General features: G+C 44.9%; 1 protein-coding gene across 1 annotated transcript; it reads right to left on the reverse strand.

The window, feature by feature from the left end:
• Positions 1-13112: 13112 nt before the first annotated feature.
• LOC134340412 (keratin, type I cytoskeletal 18-like) lies at positions 13113-16127 on the reverse strand. Its single transcript, XM_063037616.1, has 8 exons — positions 15663-16127; positions 15177-15259; positions 14900-15056; positions 14314-14478; positions 14100-14225; positions 13723-13943; positions 13566-13588; positions 13113-13317 (listed from the first exon to the last, which is right to left on the reverse strand). Exons 1-8 carry the CDS (start codon positions 16056-16058, stop codon positions 13223-13225), a joined length of 1266 nt encoding a protein of 421 aa, XP_062893686.1. The 5' UTR covers positions 16059-16127; the 3' UTR covers positions 13113-13222.
• Between the last annotated feature and the right edge of the window lie 47 nt (positions 16128-16174).

The following is a 16174-nucleotide window of genomic DNA, read 5'->3' on the forward strand; positions in this document are numbered from 1 at the left end:
TGGCCTTGCGGATCAATTGGACTAAGGACTGGTACTTCAGGGCATCATAATGTGAATCATGATGACCTGGAGCAACTGGAATCTTGCAAAAACCTATCCAGTTCATCAAAGTCCTTGAGGGTGGGGAACCTGCCATTCTTACCCAGTGTGACTCCAGATCACCAATGTTATTGGCTCCAATCTGCCTTCTGAATTGATCACTCAGTTTAAGGGCAATTAGGGATGGATAATTAAGGGCAATTAAGTGCTGGTTCTACAGGTGATGTGCCCATCCTGGAAGGTGAATATGTGACAGAGAAAACTTGGGCTTTCTCCTGAAGAAAGCCTTACCTGTGCATTCTCACTGGCTCCTTCCTTTCCTTATCTCCTCTGCAAACACATTCAGCTGCTATCCTGCAGCCTGCTTCGAAGTGTCAATTGTGGCTCGGTGGGCTGCATTCTTGCTTGAGGGTCAGAAGATTGTGAGTCAAGACCCACTCTGGGAAACAGTGTGCAGAAATGTGTGTGTGTGTGTGTGTAATGGGGAGGGGGGAAGGTTTCCCTGTCAGATAAAACGTTAAACTGAGGCTCTGGCTGGTCTCTGATGTAGGTGTACAGTAGATTTCATGTTACCTCAAGGACAATTTGGGGTCCCTCAATACTCCTCATCCAATGTGAAAGACAGATGAAATGGTGGTGCATTGTACTTTCTATACCACAACTGTGATAACTTGATTTTATTTAAAATGTATACCCTATTCATAAAAATATAAGCAGGAAGTACAATCAGTATACATCTCTCTTGTTATGCTGTCAAATCAATGTACCGTCTTACAAAGCATCAGTATTGGTCTTTAAATCTTTCCAGTGCCTTGACCTGTGTCTGCCTCCCACTATTTAGTTTAGTTTGCTGACTTTCCTTTTATACTAGGGTAGCACAGTGACACAGAGGCCTATGTTCAATCCTGACATCCAGTGCTGTCTGTATGAGATTGTATGTTCTGTCTGGGAGCACCCTGGGCTTCTTCCCACATCCCAAAGATGTGCTGGGTCGGTAAGTTAATTGCATTCTGTAACTTGTTTCTAGTGTGGGTGGGTGGTTGAAGCGTTGGAGGGGGGCGGTGGTGGAGGAAAGGAGAGAATGGGTTAGGTGACAAGGAAATGAGAGGAGGAATGGGATTGATCAGAAGAACTGGCATAGAACTGCTGAGCCCGCTCCGGGCTCTGTGACGTTTACTCCGCTCCATGCTGAACTGAGGCTGAGGCTGCGGCCTGCTTCGGCTGCTCTGGGCTTTCCGTCTGAGGATTCACTTTCATCCTAAATGCTATTTGCTTACTTTTATTGTTTGCACAATTTGTTTTCTCTGCACATTGGGTGTTTGTTGGTCTTTTTTTAAATGGGTTCTATTGGGTTTCTTTATTTTGTGGCTGTCTGTGAGGAGACGAATCTCAAGGTTGTATATAGTATAACTTTGATAATAAATATGCTTTTAGTTTTGACTTTGAACTTTAGACTTGATGGGCTGAATTGCCTCCTCTTATGTTAGAAAAGATTGAAAGTTTCTCTCTCATCTCACAGAAACTAGTCAGCGTTACCCAATAATCTGCACCAGTGCACCTTTAACATCCCCACAGCCTTGCAAGGTGGAGTTAGCTGCAGGGCGGTCTCCACATTCACTGCATTCAGTTCCGTTCCAGAGGATCTGAGCAATCAGCAAGGCAGAAGGATCTCTATTTCCTTCACTCCTTTCAAGCTGTCACATAAACCAGGTTACTTAAACAGTACCACCTAGGCCACTGGGATTTACTCACATGAAAGCAAAGGCTTACATTCAACGAAAGGCTCTCATCGTCCGTCACTGAGTTATTCCACCCCCCCCCCCCCACACTCCAACACACAGACTATCGGCTGACGTGATAGGATTTCATCATTTGCAAAGATCGGTCAAGGAAAAGATAGCCTTACCTAAACAGCCCTGTTAGCATGTCCCAAAGCACTTTACAGACAATAAACTCTTTCAGAAGTGTGGGTACTATGTAGGATCCGAGGGCAGGGAGGAGAAATTTCTTCAGCCAGAGAGTGATGAATCTGTGGAATTTATTGCCACAGATGGCTATTGAGGCTAAGCAGCTGGGTGCATTTAAGGCAGAAATTGATAGGTAAGCTGGGGTTAAGGGTTACAGGGAGAAGACAGGAAAATAAGGTTGAGAAAAGAATCAGCCAGGATTGAATGGTGGTACAGACTCGATGGGCCGAATGACCTAATTCTGTTCCTATATCTTATGGTCTAATGGTCTAATTTAATGATCTCGCTTTAACAGCTATATTTACCTGACCACTTTCTCACCAAAATCAGTGCCATTAGCACAAGGAATGTGTTGAAACTGATCATTTCAAGCAGGTTTTGCCTGAGTTCTTTGGTCTGAATCCCATCTGCACCTGGGGCCAGTGCAATATGACACTGCCTGACACCAGCATTCACTTGAAGCAGAAAGACATTTGCAACCAGTTCTGAGTTTCTGATGGATATATTGAAAGGGTCACTGGAAACAAAGAATAAAATCAAGGCACTAGAAGGCCCTTGTCATGCCAGCCTAAAACACAAAAGATGTGGCCGATTCAACTCTTGGACGCAGCACTTGTAAATCTTCTGCTTAGCTTTTGACCAGACAGGGGAGAGAGTGTGAATCAATGGCCAGTTTGGCCTACAGTCCACCATGGAAGCAATGGATAACCCTACAGGTTATCGGATGACTACACGTCCACACCTGCAGAAATAGAGTGTACAGATCGCCAGCGAAAGGGGTGAAAATGCAGCCATCATGGCCTGGTGTCTGACTTTGAGTGTGGCTGTGTCAAGCTGGGTGTGTGGACTGTGGCTGTGCAAACAACAAATGCTACTGTGTGCTGAAGCTCTGCCTGTCCCTGGTGTTGGGAAGGAGGGGTTGGCCAGGGTACTGTGGACTGTTCCTTTCACAGGGCTCGTCACTCCCTTTCGTCCAGCCAATTCTTCACAGTGCATTACATCATGAAGGCTAACAGTATTGTAAGGATTCCTGCCACCCTGGCCATTCCCTTTTCTCCCTTCTACCTTCTGGGAGAAGATACAGGAGCTTAACAGCCCGGACAGTGAGACTCAAGAACAGCTTCTTCTCCACTGCTGTCAGACTCCTGAACCAGTCACCTCTTTCACATCCTCTTCCTGGTGGTTCTGGCCACATTCTCAGACACTTAATTCTACCTCTTACTTTGGCATTTCTTTTTACACTCCCTCAGTTTGCATTGCAGTACTTGGCATCAATCTGCTGTGTTTGCACTCAGCTCTGTATATATTGTATTTATTATTACCATGTACACTGTTTATTCTGTAAGCTTAATGCAGATGAGGTATTTCATTGCATCCTGGTGTATATGACAATAAACCAATCTGAATCAGCTGGACTGTGCCATATCACCTGCCCCTTGTGGATAATTTTGTGCAGAAGAACATCTTCGACCATCAGCCCATCAGGCAGTAGAGTGTTTGAAACACAAGGTCTTGTGGGAGAAAGTGGATCCAAATGGATAGCCTCCAGCGCAGGCCCCCACAGTCACTTATCACCAGAACTCAGAAGCAAGCGGTAAGGCCCTTTCCAACTGGTGGAGAAGGGCCCTGTCAGTCAAATCTTTCACTGACAGCTGGCACCTCGGGGACCTGGGAATACAGATCCGTAATTCCTTGAAAGTGACATCACAGACCGATAGGGTCATGAAGAGATCTTTTGGCACCTTGGCCCTGAGGACCTGAGCTGGAATGTTATGCTGAAGTTGTACACGACGTTGCTGAGGCCAAGCTGAGATATTACGTGCAGTTCTGATCACCTACCTACGGGAAAGATCTCAATAGCTTTACAAAGTACAGAGAAAATTCCAGATGTTGCCGGAACTTGAGTTAACTGAGTTAAATAGGTTAAATAGGTTATGACTTTATTCATTGGAGCGTAACAGAATGAAGGGAGATCTGATAGAGGTATACACAATAACAAGAGGTATAGATAAAGTGAATGCACGCTGGCTTTTTCCACTGAGGTTGGGTGAGACTAGAACTAGAAGTCATGCAGGTAGGTTTAGGGTGAAAGGTGAAATATTTAAGGGGAATCTGAGGAGGAACCTCTTCACTCAAAGGGAGGTGCGAGTGTGGAAGTGGTGGGTGTGGGTTCAGTTGTAACATTTAAGAGAAGTTTGGATAGGTACATGGATAGAGGTATGGAGGGCAGGTAGATGAGACCAGGCAGAATACCAATGTGGCATGCACTAGATGATGCTATGGCTTTATAACCACTGAGTGCAGCCCATGAGGTGACTGCACTGGGGATGAGACCCTCACTCATCTCCTTCTGGAAGGTCAGGAAAGAGATACTGTGGTGCTGTACATTGTGTGACACAGGACTCCGTCCAGTTGTTTCCAGAGACACTGAGACAAATACCAACCGCTGCTGGAAGGTTATGAATCTGGTAAAGAAGTTATCTGGCCCAAAGCTTCCAGTGGATGGGGCCATCCACGGCCAACTGCCGCAGGCTGGTGTATCTCAACATCCAGGACGACGTGTTTCGGGGTGCATGGCAGCCTGGTGAGTCACCACAGAGGGTCACAGTGGAGGGTCCTCACACCATTGTGCACTGAGGGGTTGGAACCCTGGGACTGTGCAAGGAATAGGTGTAAAGGAAATTTGACTTTGTGTTGATGTGATGTAAGTGAAATGATATGTCTTGTACAGAGCAAAGTAATGTGTGAATACACTGTACTGTATCATATTTGCAAATTTTCCAAATGAAGAAATATTTTTGAAATTAAGAATATCTTCTCTTTCTTTGCTGTAATTGTGAACTCTGCTCCCTGCGTGACCCTCTCCACAATTCTGCTGCTTCCCTTATCGCTGGTGCTCGAGTTATTCCAGACATCAGTGCAAACATGTTTCAAAATTTCTGACCCTAAATATTTGGATAATCCAAAATTCCTGCTCAGCCTTGCAATCTAATAACAATTTAGAGCTGAATCTCTGATAAGAAGGCTGATAAGAACGGGAAGATTAGAGTCAGTAGACTGGTTGGCCTCCGGAAGCTTCCCTGCATTCTATTATTTCAAGGTTTACACTGTGCATGCCAGCAATACTACTTCATTAGGAATTTGAGGAGATTTGGTATGTCACCAAGGACTATTGCAAATTTCTGTAGATGTATAATGAAGAGCAATCTGACTGGCTGCATCACTGCCTGCTGTGGAGGCTCTAGTGCACAGGATCACAAGAGGCTGCAGAGGGCTGTAGACGCAGCCAGTTCCATCACAGGCTCAAGCCTTTCCACCATCGAGGACTTCCTCGACAGACAGCGTCCCAGTCCATCATTAATGACCCTCTGCATCCGAGACATACTATCTTCTCATTACTACCATCGAAGAGGTGGTACAGGAGCCTGAAGACCCTCACTCAATGATTCAGGAACAGCTTCTTCCCCTTCGTCAGCAGATTTCTGAACAGTCCATCAACCCATGAACATGACCTCATTACTCCTGTTTATGTACTATTTATTTTGTAATTTATAGCAATTTTATGTCTTTGCACTGTACTGCTCCTGCAAAGCAACAAATGTCATGTCATATAAGACGGTGACAATAAGCCTTATTCTGATTCTGATTCTGATTCTTTCTGTAGCCCACTGCTCTTAATATCTTTGGTTAACAATCTCAGATTTAAAATTGATGACTGCCCTGGTATCAAGTTTTGCTTGAGCAGGATTTCTGCATTCAACAAACGTGTGTGGATTTGCTTCCAAAAGCACTCCTGAAACCCCTGCACTTTTTGTCAAGTCTACCCTGCACTCCCTGGTCCCAGAATTGCCAAGTAACGTACATCATTCCTTGCTTTGGACTTTAGCTGTCCCCATATTATCCTGAGAAATTTCAGTAAGTGATACCTTAATGTAGATTCCAGGCCAAACATCCAGAGATGATGGTTGTATGATTTAATAAGTCAAGGGAACTCAGCAGGTCAGGCAGTATTGGTGGAGGGAAATAGACAGTCAATGTTTCAAGTCAAAACCCTTCACCTGGACCAAAAATGTTGACTGTTCCATTCCCCTCCACAGATGCTGCCTGACCAGTTGAGTTACTTCAGTATTTTATGTGTTGCTTCAGATCTGAGCATCTGTTGATCCTTGTGTCTCTGTGATCTCGTAATTTTAAACTTTGGCCTCCAGGAAAGCCAACAGCCTACAATGTCAGTATCTCATCCCTAAGCTGCTTTCCTGGGTTACAGGCGTGGTTTAGCCCAGGGTAGGTGGGGGTGTGGGGAGCAGCTTTCTTGGCTCAACTGAAGAATGGACTCTTTAAACAAACCTCTACAGATCATTGGAAAACTAAGCAGAGGGAAGAAAAGCAAGGTAGCAGACTGCCCAGAGAGTGGAACACCCACTACGTGGTTGGTGGCTCCATCAACCGCTGTAACTTGCTCCTGGAGGATGATAGAATCAGTGATGAAGAAGTGACTGGGAAATTTTCAAGGGAAACACAGTCAAAATTCTGGAGGAATTCAACAGGTCAAGCAGCGTCTACGGAGAGGAATAAATAGTCGACATCTTAGGCCAAGGCTCTTCATCAGGACAGGAAAGGAAGCGGTACAAGGTGGTGGGAGGGGAAGGATTGCAAATTCAAGGGGGTATTGGGTGGCTCTGTGAGCCAACATGGATTCAATGGGCCATAATTGTGCAGAGCCTGCTCGTTCCCAGACTCACTGAACTGATTGGGTGTGTGGAACTACACCTTTGCCACTTTATTACCAGGCCGTACACTTTGTGCAGGCTTGCTTGGCCTAGGCAGTCAATACTATATTTCTATTTCAAAAATAAACTTTTTTCCTAATAAAATCTACATACAAAAATAAAAGCAACAGAACAAATATATTTACATTCTTAGTGTCATTTGGTCAACATATTCAGTGGTGTTAATATTTATTTAAAACCATAGCGTCATTGCAACTCATGTCTTCCCCTGGGGTGACACACCCTTTTAATACCTGAAGGGCTTCCCTACTGGACTCAGCCCCTCCTTGTGCACTAGTGGAAGGAGCCTTGAAAATAGAAAATAGGTGCAGGAGTAGGCCATTCAGCCCTTTGAGCCTGGTCCTTCTCCACAGAGCCTTAGAGTTAGCTGCACCAAGCTTGAGTGCCACACTCCCCTCGGCCACAGCAGCTGCAAAGGGGTCTGGATCTTACCAGGAGCCCTTGCTACAATTGCTGGGCAATGAATGAGTCACGGGCAGGAGCTCCATGGAACCCAAGGTAATGAAATAAAGAGAGATGGAGGAGCCAGCTTGCATCATTCACTCAGCTGGAAGCGCACTGCTTTGTAAGTTGATGTGGATTTGTATTATGTGACCACTTCAGGAGCTGCTGACCCAGATCATGAAGCTTTGCAGGATGCACAGAGCCCATCTGAACTCACCAAATGTCAGTCTGGTCCCAGCTTTTATTTTGCAGAGATGTGTTTTGCATATCACCTTCTAGCTTGTACTCCCCCCCTCCCCCCCCCACCTTCCTTTCCAGTCCTGAAGAAAGATCTCGGGCTGAAATGTTGACTGTTCATTCATTTCCAGGGATGCTGCCTGACCTGGTGAGTTCCTCCAACATTTTGTGTGTGTTGTGGAGGGTTTGGTCTTATTGACAGGGGCCAATTCCTGTAACACTATTGCACAGGAGTGGGCAGCACAGCTGTGTTTACAACAGTGATGTGTCCGTAAAGGCATGCTGCCAACTGGCATGTTCCAGCCTACAGGAGTACATGCTGAGGGGTGCACATAAGCCTAAGGCACTGTGGGGAAGGACAACAATTTGCACTCCTTCTGTCACTGAACACTGAGGGGCTGAATGTGGTGGGGAATTCTCTCAAACCTCAAAAGAGTATATATATCACCCCAGGGGACCATGAGTGGCAATAGTCATCATCATCATCATCAGGTGCCACGCCCAGTTTGTGCTTTGACTGCCATGGCCCACACACTCCTGTTTTGGGTCAAGTGGATCAATTCATTGGTATTCATTTCCAGTCCTCTGGCTGCTGTCTCCATCATCATTTGTCTTTGTCTTCCTCTTGCTTTCTTCCCTTCAATCTTTGCCATAATTACCGTGCATTCTGACTCCTCTTTCCTAATCACATGTCCAATGAAGATACATTGCCTTTTCATGATCTCATACATTATTTCTCTTTTTGTGTTTGCTTTGTTCATGACATCCTCGTTAGATATTCGCCTTGTCCATGATATTCTTTGCATCCTCCTCAAAAACCACATCTCTGCTGCTTCAATTCGTTTCCTCATGTTACTAGATTATTGTCCAACATTCTGAGCCATATAACATAAATGGATAAACGTAACATTTCAGTACTCTGAGGCGGGTTGTCATGCCTAGTTTAGTATTGGTCAGTATACTCTTCGTTCTCGTAAAGGTGTCTTTCGCCATCCCTATTCTTTTGATGTCCGTGTCACACCTGCCAATGGATGTCACCCAGCTTCCTAAGCAGCAAAAGTTCCGTAATTATTTGATGTCTTCCCCGTTTATTCTCAGCTTGCAGATAGGATTCCCCTTCTTTTTGGATATCACCATACATTCTGGCAATAGTGCTACGTTAAAAAGGAATGTACTAACACAACTGGATGTCTTGACCAAATAATACTCACAACATAATAAATTTTGCACCAAGTCAAAAGGAGCTGGAAGAACTCAGTAGGTCAGACAGCATCCATGGAGGGAAATGGGCAGTGGATGTTTTTGGTCAAGATCTTTCATCTGGACTCCGAAGGGTCTGGGCCCAAAATGTTGACTGTCCATTTCCATTCACAGATGCTGCCTGACCCACTGAGTTCCTCCAGCATTTTGTGTGTTGCTCCAGATTCCAGTATCTGCAGCCTTGCATGTCCTAATGAGTTTTACACTGTTTTTTTTCCCTTTTTGTGTATATATTTCAATGTTCATAAAGTTTATTTTTGAAATAAAAAGAAACTGATTGAGGAAAGGGCTTGGGTTCTCTGTTCATTGTATGAGGTGGATACTTCCATAGCTGGTTGAGCATGAACTCCCCAAGCACTGAGGTGGGGTGTATGTAGTCTTGTTCCCCTTGTGACCCCGTGGGGCAAGGTGGAGGTAGGGAGAGAGGGGATGGAATGGAGACAAAGGGAGTCAGATAATGAGGCTCAGTCATTGGTAATCAATGCCCTCATGGGGTTCCAGGATTCCAGTTCATGAGCTGGAGAATTTAGGGAACTACAGTGTCAAACCCATGCTCCTAAGCAGTTGTTCTGTTGGTCAAAGCACCATGAGTAGTGGAGAAATGGAGCTGAGAGCAGCATTGCCTAACCTTTATCATGTTATTATCTTTCAACTCTGGGTTATCTGAACTCATAGTTATGTATAGGACAGAGGTCTGAGGTCAGACAAGGCTGGGGCAACATTTAGTGTGAGGGAGGAACCTCGGAGAAAAAGTAGTGACTGCGCAAGAAAGCATAGAAGCAAAGTTATAGGTTCATTCAGTACAGAAGCAAGCCTTTCAGCTCATCACGTCTGTGCTGACTATCAACCGACCCATTTACACTGATCCCATTTTACTCTCCCCACATTCCCATCACTCTCCCACACACCGGGGCAGGTTACAGGTTACATCAGATTCGCCCATCTTTTGGGATGTGGAAGGAAACAGGAGAGAAGGCAAGGAGTGAACCCAAGTCTCTCAAGCTGCGAGTCAGCAGATCTACTAGCCACCCGAGGCATGTCAGTTCAGAACTTTGAAACCTCAAAAGCTCCCACCTCGCACACCTGTGTGTGAAAATGAACTTGGCACCGAACAAAATGATTCAAATCCCTCAAATGTGTTACGGTGTTGTAATTTCACCCTAAGTGTCTGTAATTCTATCTGTAACACTTGGGTTGCTGGCAATTTCATTAAATAATACATCACTATTGTAATATACTAATCATCATTTCACCAGCTGATTACACTTTGGAATTGGCTGTAACTGACACAATGTACGCCTCACGTTCAACCCTCACCATTGATCCCAGCAGTCTCCTCTCACAGGCCTGTATCTCTAAATGAGATCATCAACCGTCCAGAGCATTGGCCATTCTAGTGCATTCTCTGCTAATAGGACAAACTACTAACCTCAGCCTGCTGCTCCCATTCCCTTCCCTCATAAGTGGGACAAAACAAATAAAAATTTGGCTTTACCCGACCTCCAAACACTGAACTTTCACAGAAAGTTGACCCTTTGGACACTGGGGAGAATATCCAGCACCCGCAAAATGTTCTTTACTAAGGAAGTCCCAGGATAGGCCACACTTAGAGTATTGTGTACATTTCCAATCGCTCCATTACAGGAAAGATGTGGAGGCTTTGAAAATGATGCAGGAGAGGTTACCAGTATGCTGCCTGGATTAGAGGTTATTAGCTCAAGGAGCGTTTGGACAGAATTTGGATTGTTTTAGCTTTAGCATTAGAGGCTAAGGGAAGATCTGATCGATATTTACATAATTATGAGAGGCAGTTAGAATCTTTTTCCCAGGGTAGAAATGTCAAGTACCAGTGGCTAGTCATTTAAGATGAGAAGGGGAATATTTATAGGAGATGTGCAGGGCAAGATTTTTTTACGTGGGGAATGATGGAATGGGTAGTGGTGAAAAGGGAGGGTTTCATAGACAGGATCAGTTCAGAGACAGCACAGGGGATAAAGGGCTCGTGCCTCTAATTACCGTGGTTAACTGCAAAAGACAGTGGATTCAGCCCAGCTCATTACGAGTGAAACCCTCCCAGCCGTTGAGCATATCTACATGAAACATTGCTGTAGAAAAGCAGCATCCATCATCGAAGATCCTCACCACCCAGGCCATGCTCTTTTCTCACTGATGCTAACTGCTACGTTTCTGTGCCACTCGCATTGGTCTATAGATTTGAAACTTGCCCTGATTTTTCAGCAGTTTATAAAGATCTTAATGAGAGGACAATTCTGGCTGAGGCTTTCAAAACTGTTACCTGTACAGTTTGTTGGGTTAATGGCAAAAAAATGGGGAAGGGGAAAAAGATAAAGTGCAAAGAGTGTGCCAACAGGGGAGCTAAAGGGATTTCAGCATCCAGAACCCTACAATTCTGTGTGCTCACCATCCAACTCTCACCATACCTCTTCCTCTTTCTGTCAGACTGAAAACCCTCCAATAATCCTATTCTCTCATAATGTTGGCCTCTTGAACATCTCCACTTTGCTTGCTCAGCTGTTAGGAGGAGGGTGGTAGGGAGGGACGCTGTGTCTTCAGATGTCTTAGAGGCATACAGTCTGCCTTTATCGACGTTGGAAATCAAGTAGCCATGAACCAGCACTTCGCCCGTACCTTTCTTTGCTTCTGTGATCCTCGTGCTCGCCTGGATACTTCTTCAATGCTGCAACAGTCTGCTTCCACCGCCCCCTTCAGATTCCAATTCCCCTCTGAGGGGGAAATCTCTTCTTCATTATCCTAAACCTATTCCCTCTAGGTATAGACACATCAGCCGTGTGGAAAGGGTTCCTACTATTTACCATAACCGTGCCCCTCACTTGGGGGTTGGCACAGTATTAGTGAAATACTTATTACAGTGCCAGGGACTGGGTTTGATTCCTGCCACTGACTGTCAGGAGTCTGGATGTTTCTGTTTTTTTTCCACGGTGCACCAGTTCTCACAATTCAAAGATGTACAGGCAGATTAGGAAGTTAATTGGTCCCATGGGCTCATTGGGCCAGGAGGGCCTGTTACCATGCGGCATCTCTAAGTAAAATAAAATAAACTTTTAGACATCTCCATCAGTACCTCACCCCCACTCCCCTCAGCTCCTAAAAAAATCAAACCCAGCCTATTCAATCCCTCAATACAGATCTAATCTTTGGAATTACTTTCTGAAATATCTCAATTATTTTTCTCTCCTTGAAAATTTATAATCTACTCTCCTTGTACTTTATTTTTGTTTTATAACTTGGAATATTGTGCTCTGTTCTGGTCACTGCATTATAGGACTGATGTGGAAGCTTTAGAGTGGGTGCAGAGGGGATTTACTAGGATGCTGCCTGGATTAGAGAGCATGTCTTGTGAGGAAAGGTTGATTGACTCTTCTCCAGAGAAGAGGATATGGTGACTTGATAGAGGCATACAAGATGAAGCATGATACAGTGGACAGCCAGATACTTTTTCTCCCCCAGGGCAGAAACTGCTGATATGAGGAAGCATTGCATTGAGGTGTTTGGAGTAAAGTATGTGGAGAGAGAGGGGGATGAGAGCAGGAGGCCATTTTTATTAAAAAGCAATGGGAGTGTGGAACACACTGCCAGGGCTGGCAATAAAGGCAGATACAGTCAGGACATTTAAGAAATTCTTAGATAGGCACATGGATGAAAGAAAGCAAGGATTATGTGAGAAGGGTTAGATTGATCTTGGACTAAGTTTAAACAATCAGCACAACATCATGGCCAAAGGGCTTGTGCTGTTCTGTGTCCAACAGCCATGATGCATCTTGGGCTATTTTACTGGTTTTGGCACTACAGAATGTTGAGATTGGTGAGGAGACACAAACTCAAATTGAGGCATGAAAACAGTGAGGCCCACTTTTTAATTAAGCAAGTGTTAGGAAACTGGTAATGACTGTGGGCTTTTGGCTTTAAATAGACTGTGGGGAACAGCAATAAATAGCAACTGACACCAGGGCAGAGGTGGGTGGACTACTGAGAGGTCCCACACCAATACACCGTGGGAACAGGCCCTTCAGCCTACCAAGTCCCTGCTGGCCACCAACTATAATCCTACAGCAATCCCATATCCCCATCAGCTCCCCCCAGATTAACTCAGACACTCAGGATAACATACATTGATGCAAAAACACTTAAAACTTGTTGCAATGCTGTGGAATTCCATTGGGATGGGAATCAAAAGACTGAGCTAGTGGGTTAGCTTTGTTAAAGATTGGATATTTCTGCCCGAACAGCTGCCTACAGCATTTCTGCTTTGGCACTCAAGTACACTACTGGAACCCCACTTTCTTGCCACAATTATTTTCCTTTTTCCCCTTTCATTAAAAAAGACAATACAAAATTGCAAGTCAAACCATATCTTTATTTAGCCAAGTCATCAATAAAGCAATCGATTACATGGGGTTAAACTGATGTGTCATGGCAATGGAAGGTGGATGAGACTTCATGTCATCACTTGATGTGGACCTCATTCTCTGACACCAACTTGCCATCAACCATCTTCTGAGTGGTGACTACAGTCTTCTTGATAGTTTGGGATGCAGCACCTGTTGATGCAAAGGAAAATCTAATGAGCAGAGATGTTCATAGGAGAGAAATTCAGCAGGCAATAGATTTTTGTCCAGGGCCAACTGATGTCTTCAGCAGAATCTCACTGATTCAGATCACTGCAACATGAACTAGGGAGGTTCCATAAAGTGACCAGACAGATGAGATAAAAAGTTTCTCCCAAGGGCTCCTGCACACAAAAAAAAATCCCATTCTCAACTTCCAAAAAGCAATCAAATGATCTTACCTTTTGTTGATTCAACAAGCCCACTGTGAAAAGAAGGAAATCAATAGTTAGTATAATTTTCAGTCTGCCAACAATTAAAATAGAGTCAAGGTGAAGTATTAGGATGGGGGAAATTTTGCCATTGAGGTAACAATGGATCCCTTCTGTGTAAGCTTACCCAACTTCCTCTCCATCCAGCAGACGTCTGTATGTTGCTATTTCAGCCTCCAGCTTCATCTTGATGTTCAGGAGTTTTTTATACTCATTGGCATTGGCCTGCATTTCTTCATGGAGTTGCATTAAATCAGACTCCTTCAAGGCAATCTGGCCATTTAATTGCTGCAGCTCCATCTCATACCTGTGTTCCGTATCTCTAAGAGTGCCTTCCAGGGAATTTTTCTGCAATTGTAATGAAAACAAAATTGGTTTATCAAGTTTGAACTCTAAGGATCGAGCATTGTGGAGTTTGAATTTGGATTGGTGGTGCTTGCGTAGAAATGCATCTGGAGCTTTTTGTAATCAGGTGAATAGAATACAAGAGGTCAGGGTGCTTACCATGCTCAGAAGACTCTGCAGTTCCACATCCAGAGACTGTATCTGGCGCCGTAGATCAGACACTTGGCCCTTTGCACCATCAAGAGCATCATTATTTTGTTGGACTTCAACTGTATAGGTCTCTATCTGTAATTAGAAGCAACACCAGCATTTTCCACAATTATGCCCAGTGGTAATATTTTCATGGGGTATTTAGAATTGGCATTTTATTTACCTGGTTCTTGAACCAATTTTCTGCATCCTCTTTGTTCTTTTGAGCAACTTTCTCGTATTGATCCCTGATCTCTGCAATAATCTTAGTCAAATCCTGGCCCCGAGGAGAGTCCACTTCAACCTGCACACTGGAGACACTGATCTGGGAGTGGAGGGCTTTGACTTCCTGCAGGAATAAAGCATACACAGATTACCAGGCCATTGTTACCAAGCTGCTTTATATCCAAGATAGACGTATAGAGCCAAAACATAACTGGTAAATTACAGAGAGAGAGACACATGCCCTGCCATTGTGTGGGCAGTGTCCTTTTCCGGATTATCCGTTAACATAAGAAACTTGGGGAATAAAAAACTGCAGAAGCCCGAAACAAAAACCCAATGACAACGCACATCTTAAATTATTCCTACAAGACAATTAACTGTGCACCAAAACTTTTTTTCGCTTTTCCTCAAGTGCCTTGTACATTGTGGCTGGTGTTCCGACGGTACTTCACATTCTCCTTCGAGTACGATGCCCCCTCCATCGGTGGGTGATCCTCTAGAACCCAATTCATAGCCTCACACCAGCGAGGCTGTGCTGAACTCACCTCCTCGTGGTTCTTTCTGATATAAACGAGCTCCTCCTTCAGAGCTTCGATCTCGGTCTCCAGCTGCAGGCGCCCAATGTTGGTGTCGTCGATGACTTTGCGCAATCCGTTGATGTCGCTCTCCACGGATTGTCTGATACTAAGCTCTGACTCCCACCTGGAGAGGACGAGAGAAGAGGGCTCACGTTAAACGCGGCTCTACACAGAACCCACCAAAGAAAGCGAGGGACTGAAGCAACGCGTCCTTCTATAGGGAGAGGAGGAAAGAGGTACTCACTTCACTCTGAAGTCGTCCGCGGCCAGCCGAGCGTTGTCGATCTGCAGTAACAAACGAGCATTTTCCACCGTCATATCAAAGACCTAGAGGATTTCAAAGCGGACCGTGTTAGATTGACTTGAATGGCTGCTCCCCGACCCCTGCCCAGCATCACCGGCTGATTCACTCAGAGTTAATCTATCTTGAAACTAATAGTCAAACTTTGGCATAGAACGGTCAGATCCTCCCCACCACTTCTAAAATCGAAGATTACCTCGGACCCATTTTCTCTTTCTCTCAATCTTTCACTAGTTGTTTATTTTACACACCTACAAATTCTGCAGCTTGTAAACTGGTATTTGTCGTGTTTGCAATGCAATGTTGCTGAAAAAGTTACTTTTTATGGCACTCCTATCCCCCGTGTGTCCGTCACGACAATAAACGAACATGCGAGTTACAGATTATCAGCTCTACTCCTCGCTCTCCTCAGTGACTGAATGCGATTACCTGCTGGCGAAGATCGTTCAGCGGTTTCTCGTAAACACTCAGGTCATGGGTGCTGGCTTCTCTGCTGTCCATGTGCTCCTTGATCTGGAGCTCCAGCTTGGCGTTGGCACTTTCTAAGTTGCGCACTTTTTCCAGGTAGTTGGCTAGCCGGTCATTCAGGTCTTGCATTGTTTCCTTTTGGTTGGAAATTCCCCCTATGTTAGAGCTGACCATGCCGCTAGCACCGCCGAAGCCGCTAGGCCGGTTATAGGCGGAGGAAATGCGACTCACCGATAAGCGTGAGCCGACACCACTAACACTGCTCGCACTGAACTGCGGGGCTCCAGACCTCCGCACAGTGTGGCTGTACATAGGACCACCGTAAGAGGACATAGAAGAGTATCTCATTGTACTCATCTTGGTACTTGCGGGGTAAAACAACTGACAGAGAACTAGTGAGGGAAGAACTCAACAAGCGGTTACAAAGAAGTTCAAGAACTTTATATACCATTCGGCACTAGCTGATTGGCTCC

The sequence above is a fragment of the Mobula hypostoma genome, chromosome X1 (assembly GCF_963921235.1).
Source record: "Mobula hypostoma chromosome X1, sMobHyp1.1, whole genome shotgun sequence".
Taxonomy (NCBI): Eukaryota; Metazoa; Chordata; class Chondrichthyes; order Myliobatiformes; family Myliobatidae; genus Mobula; species Mobula hypostoma.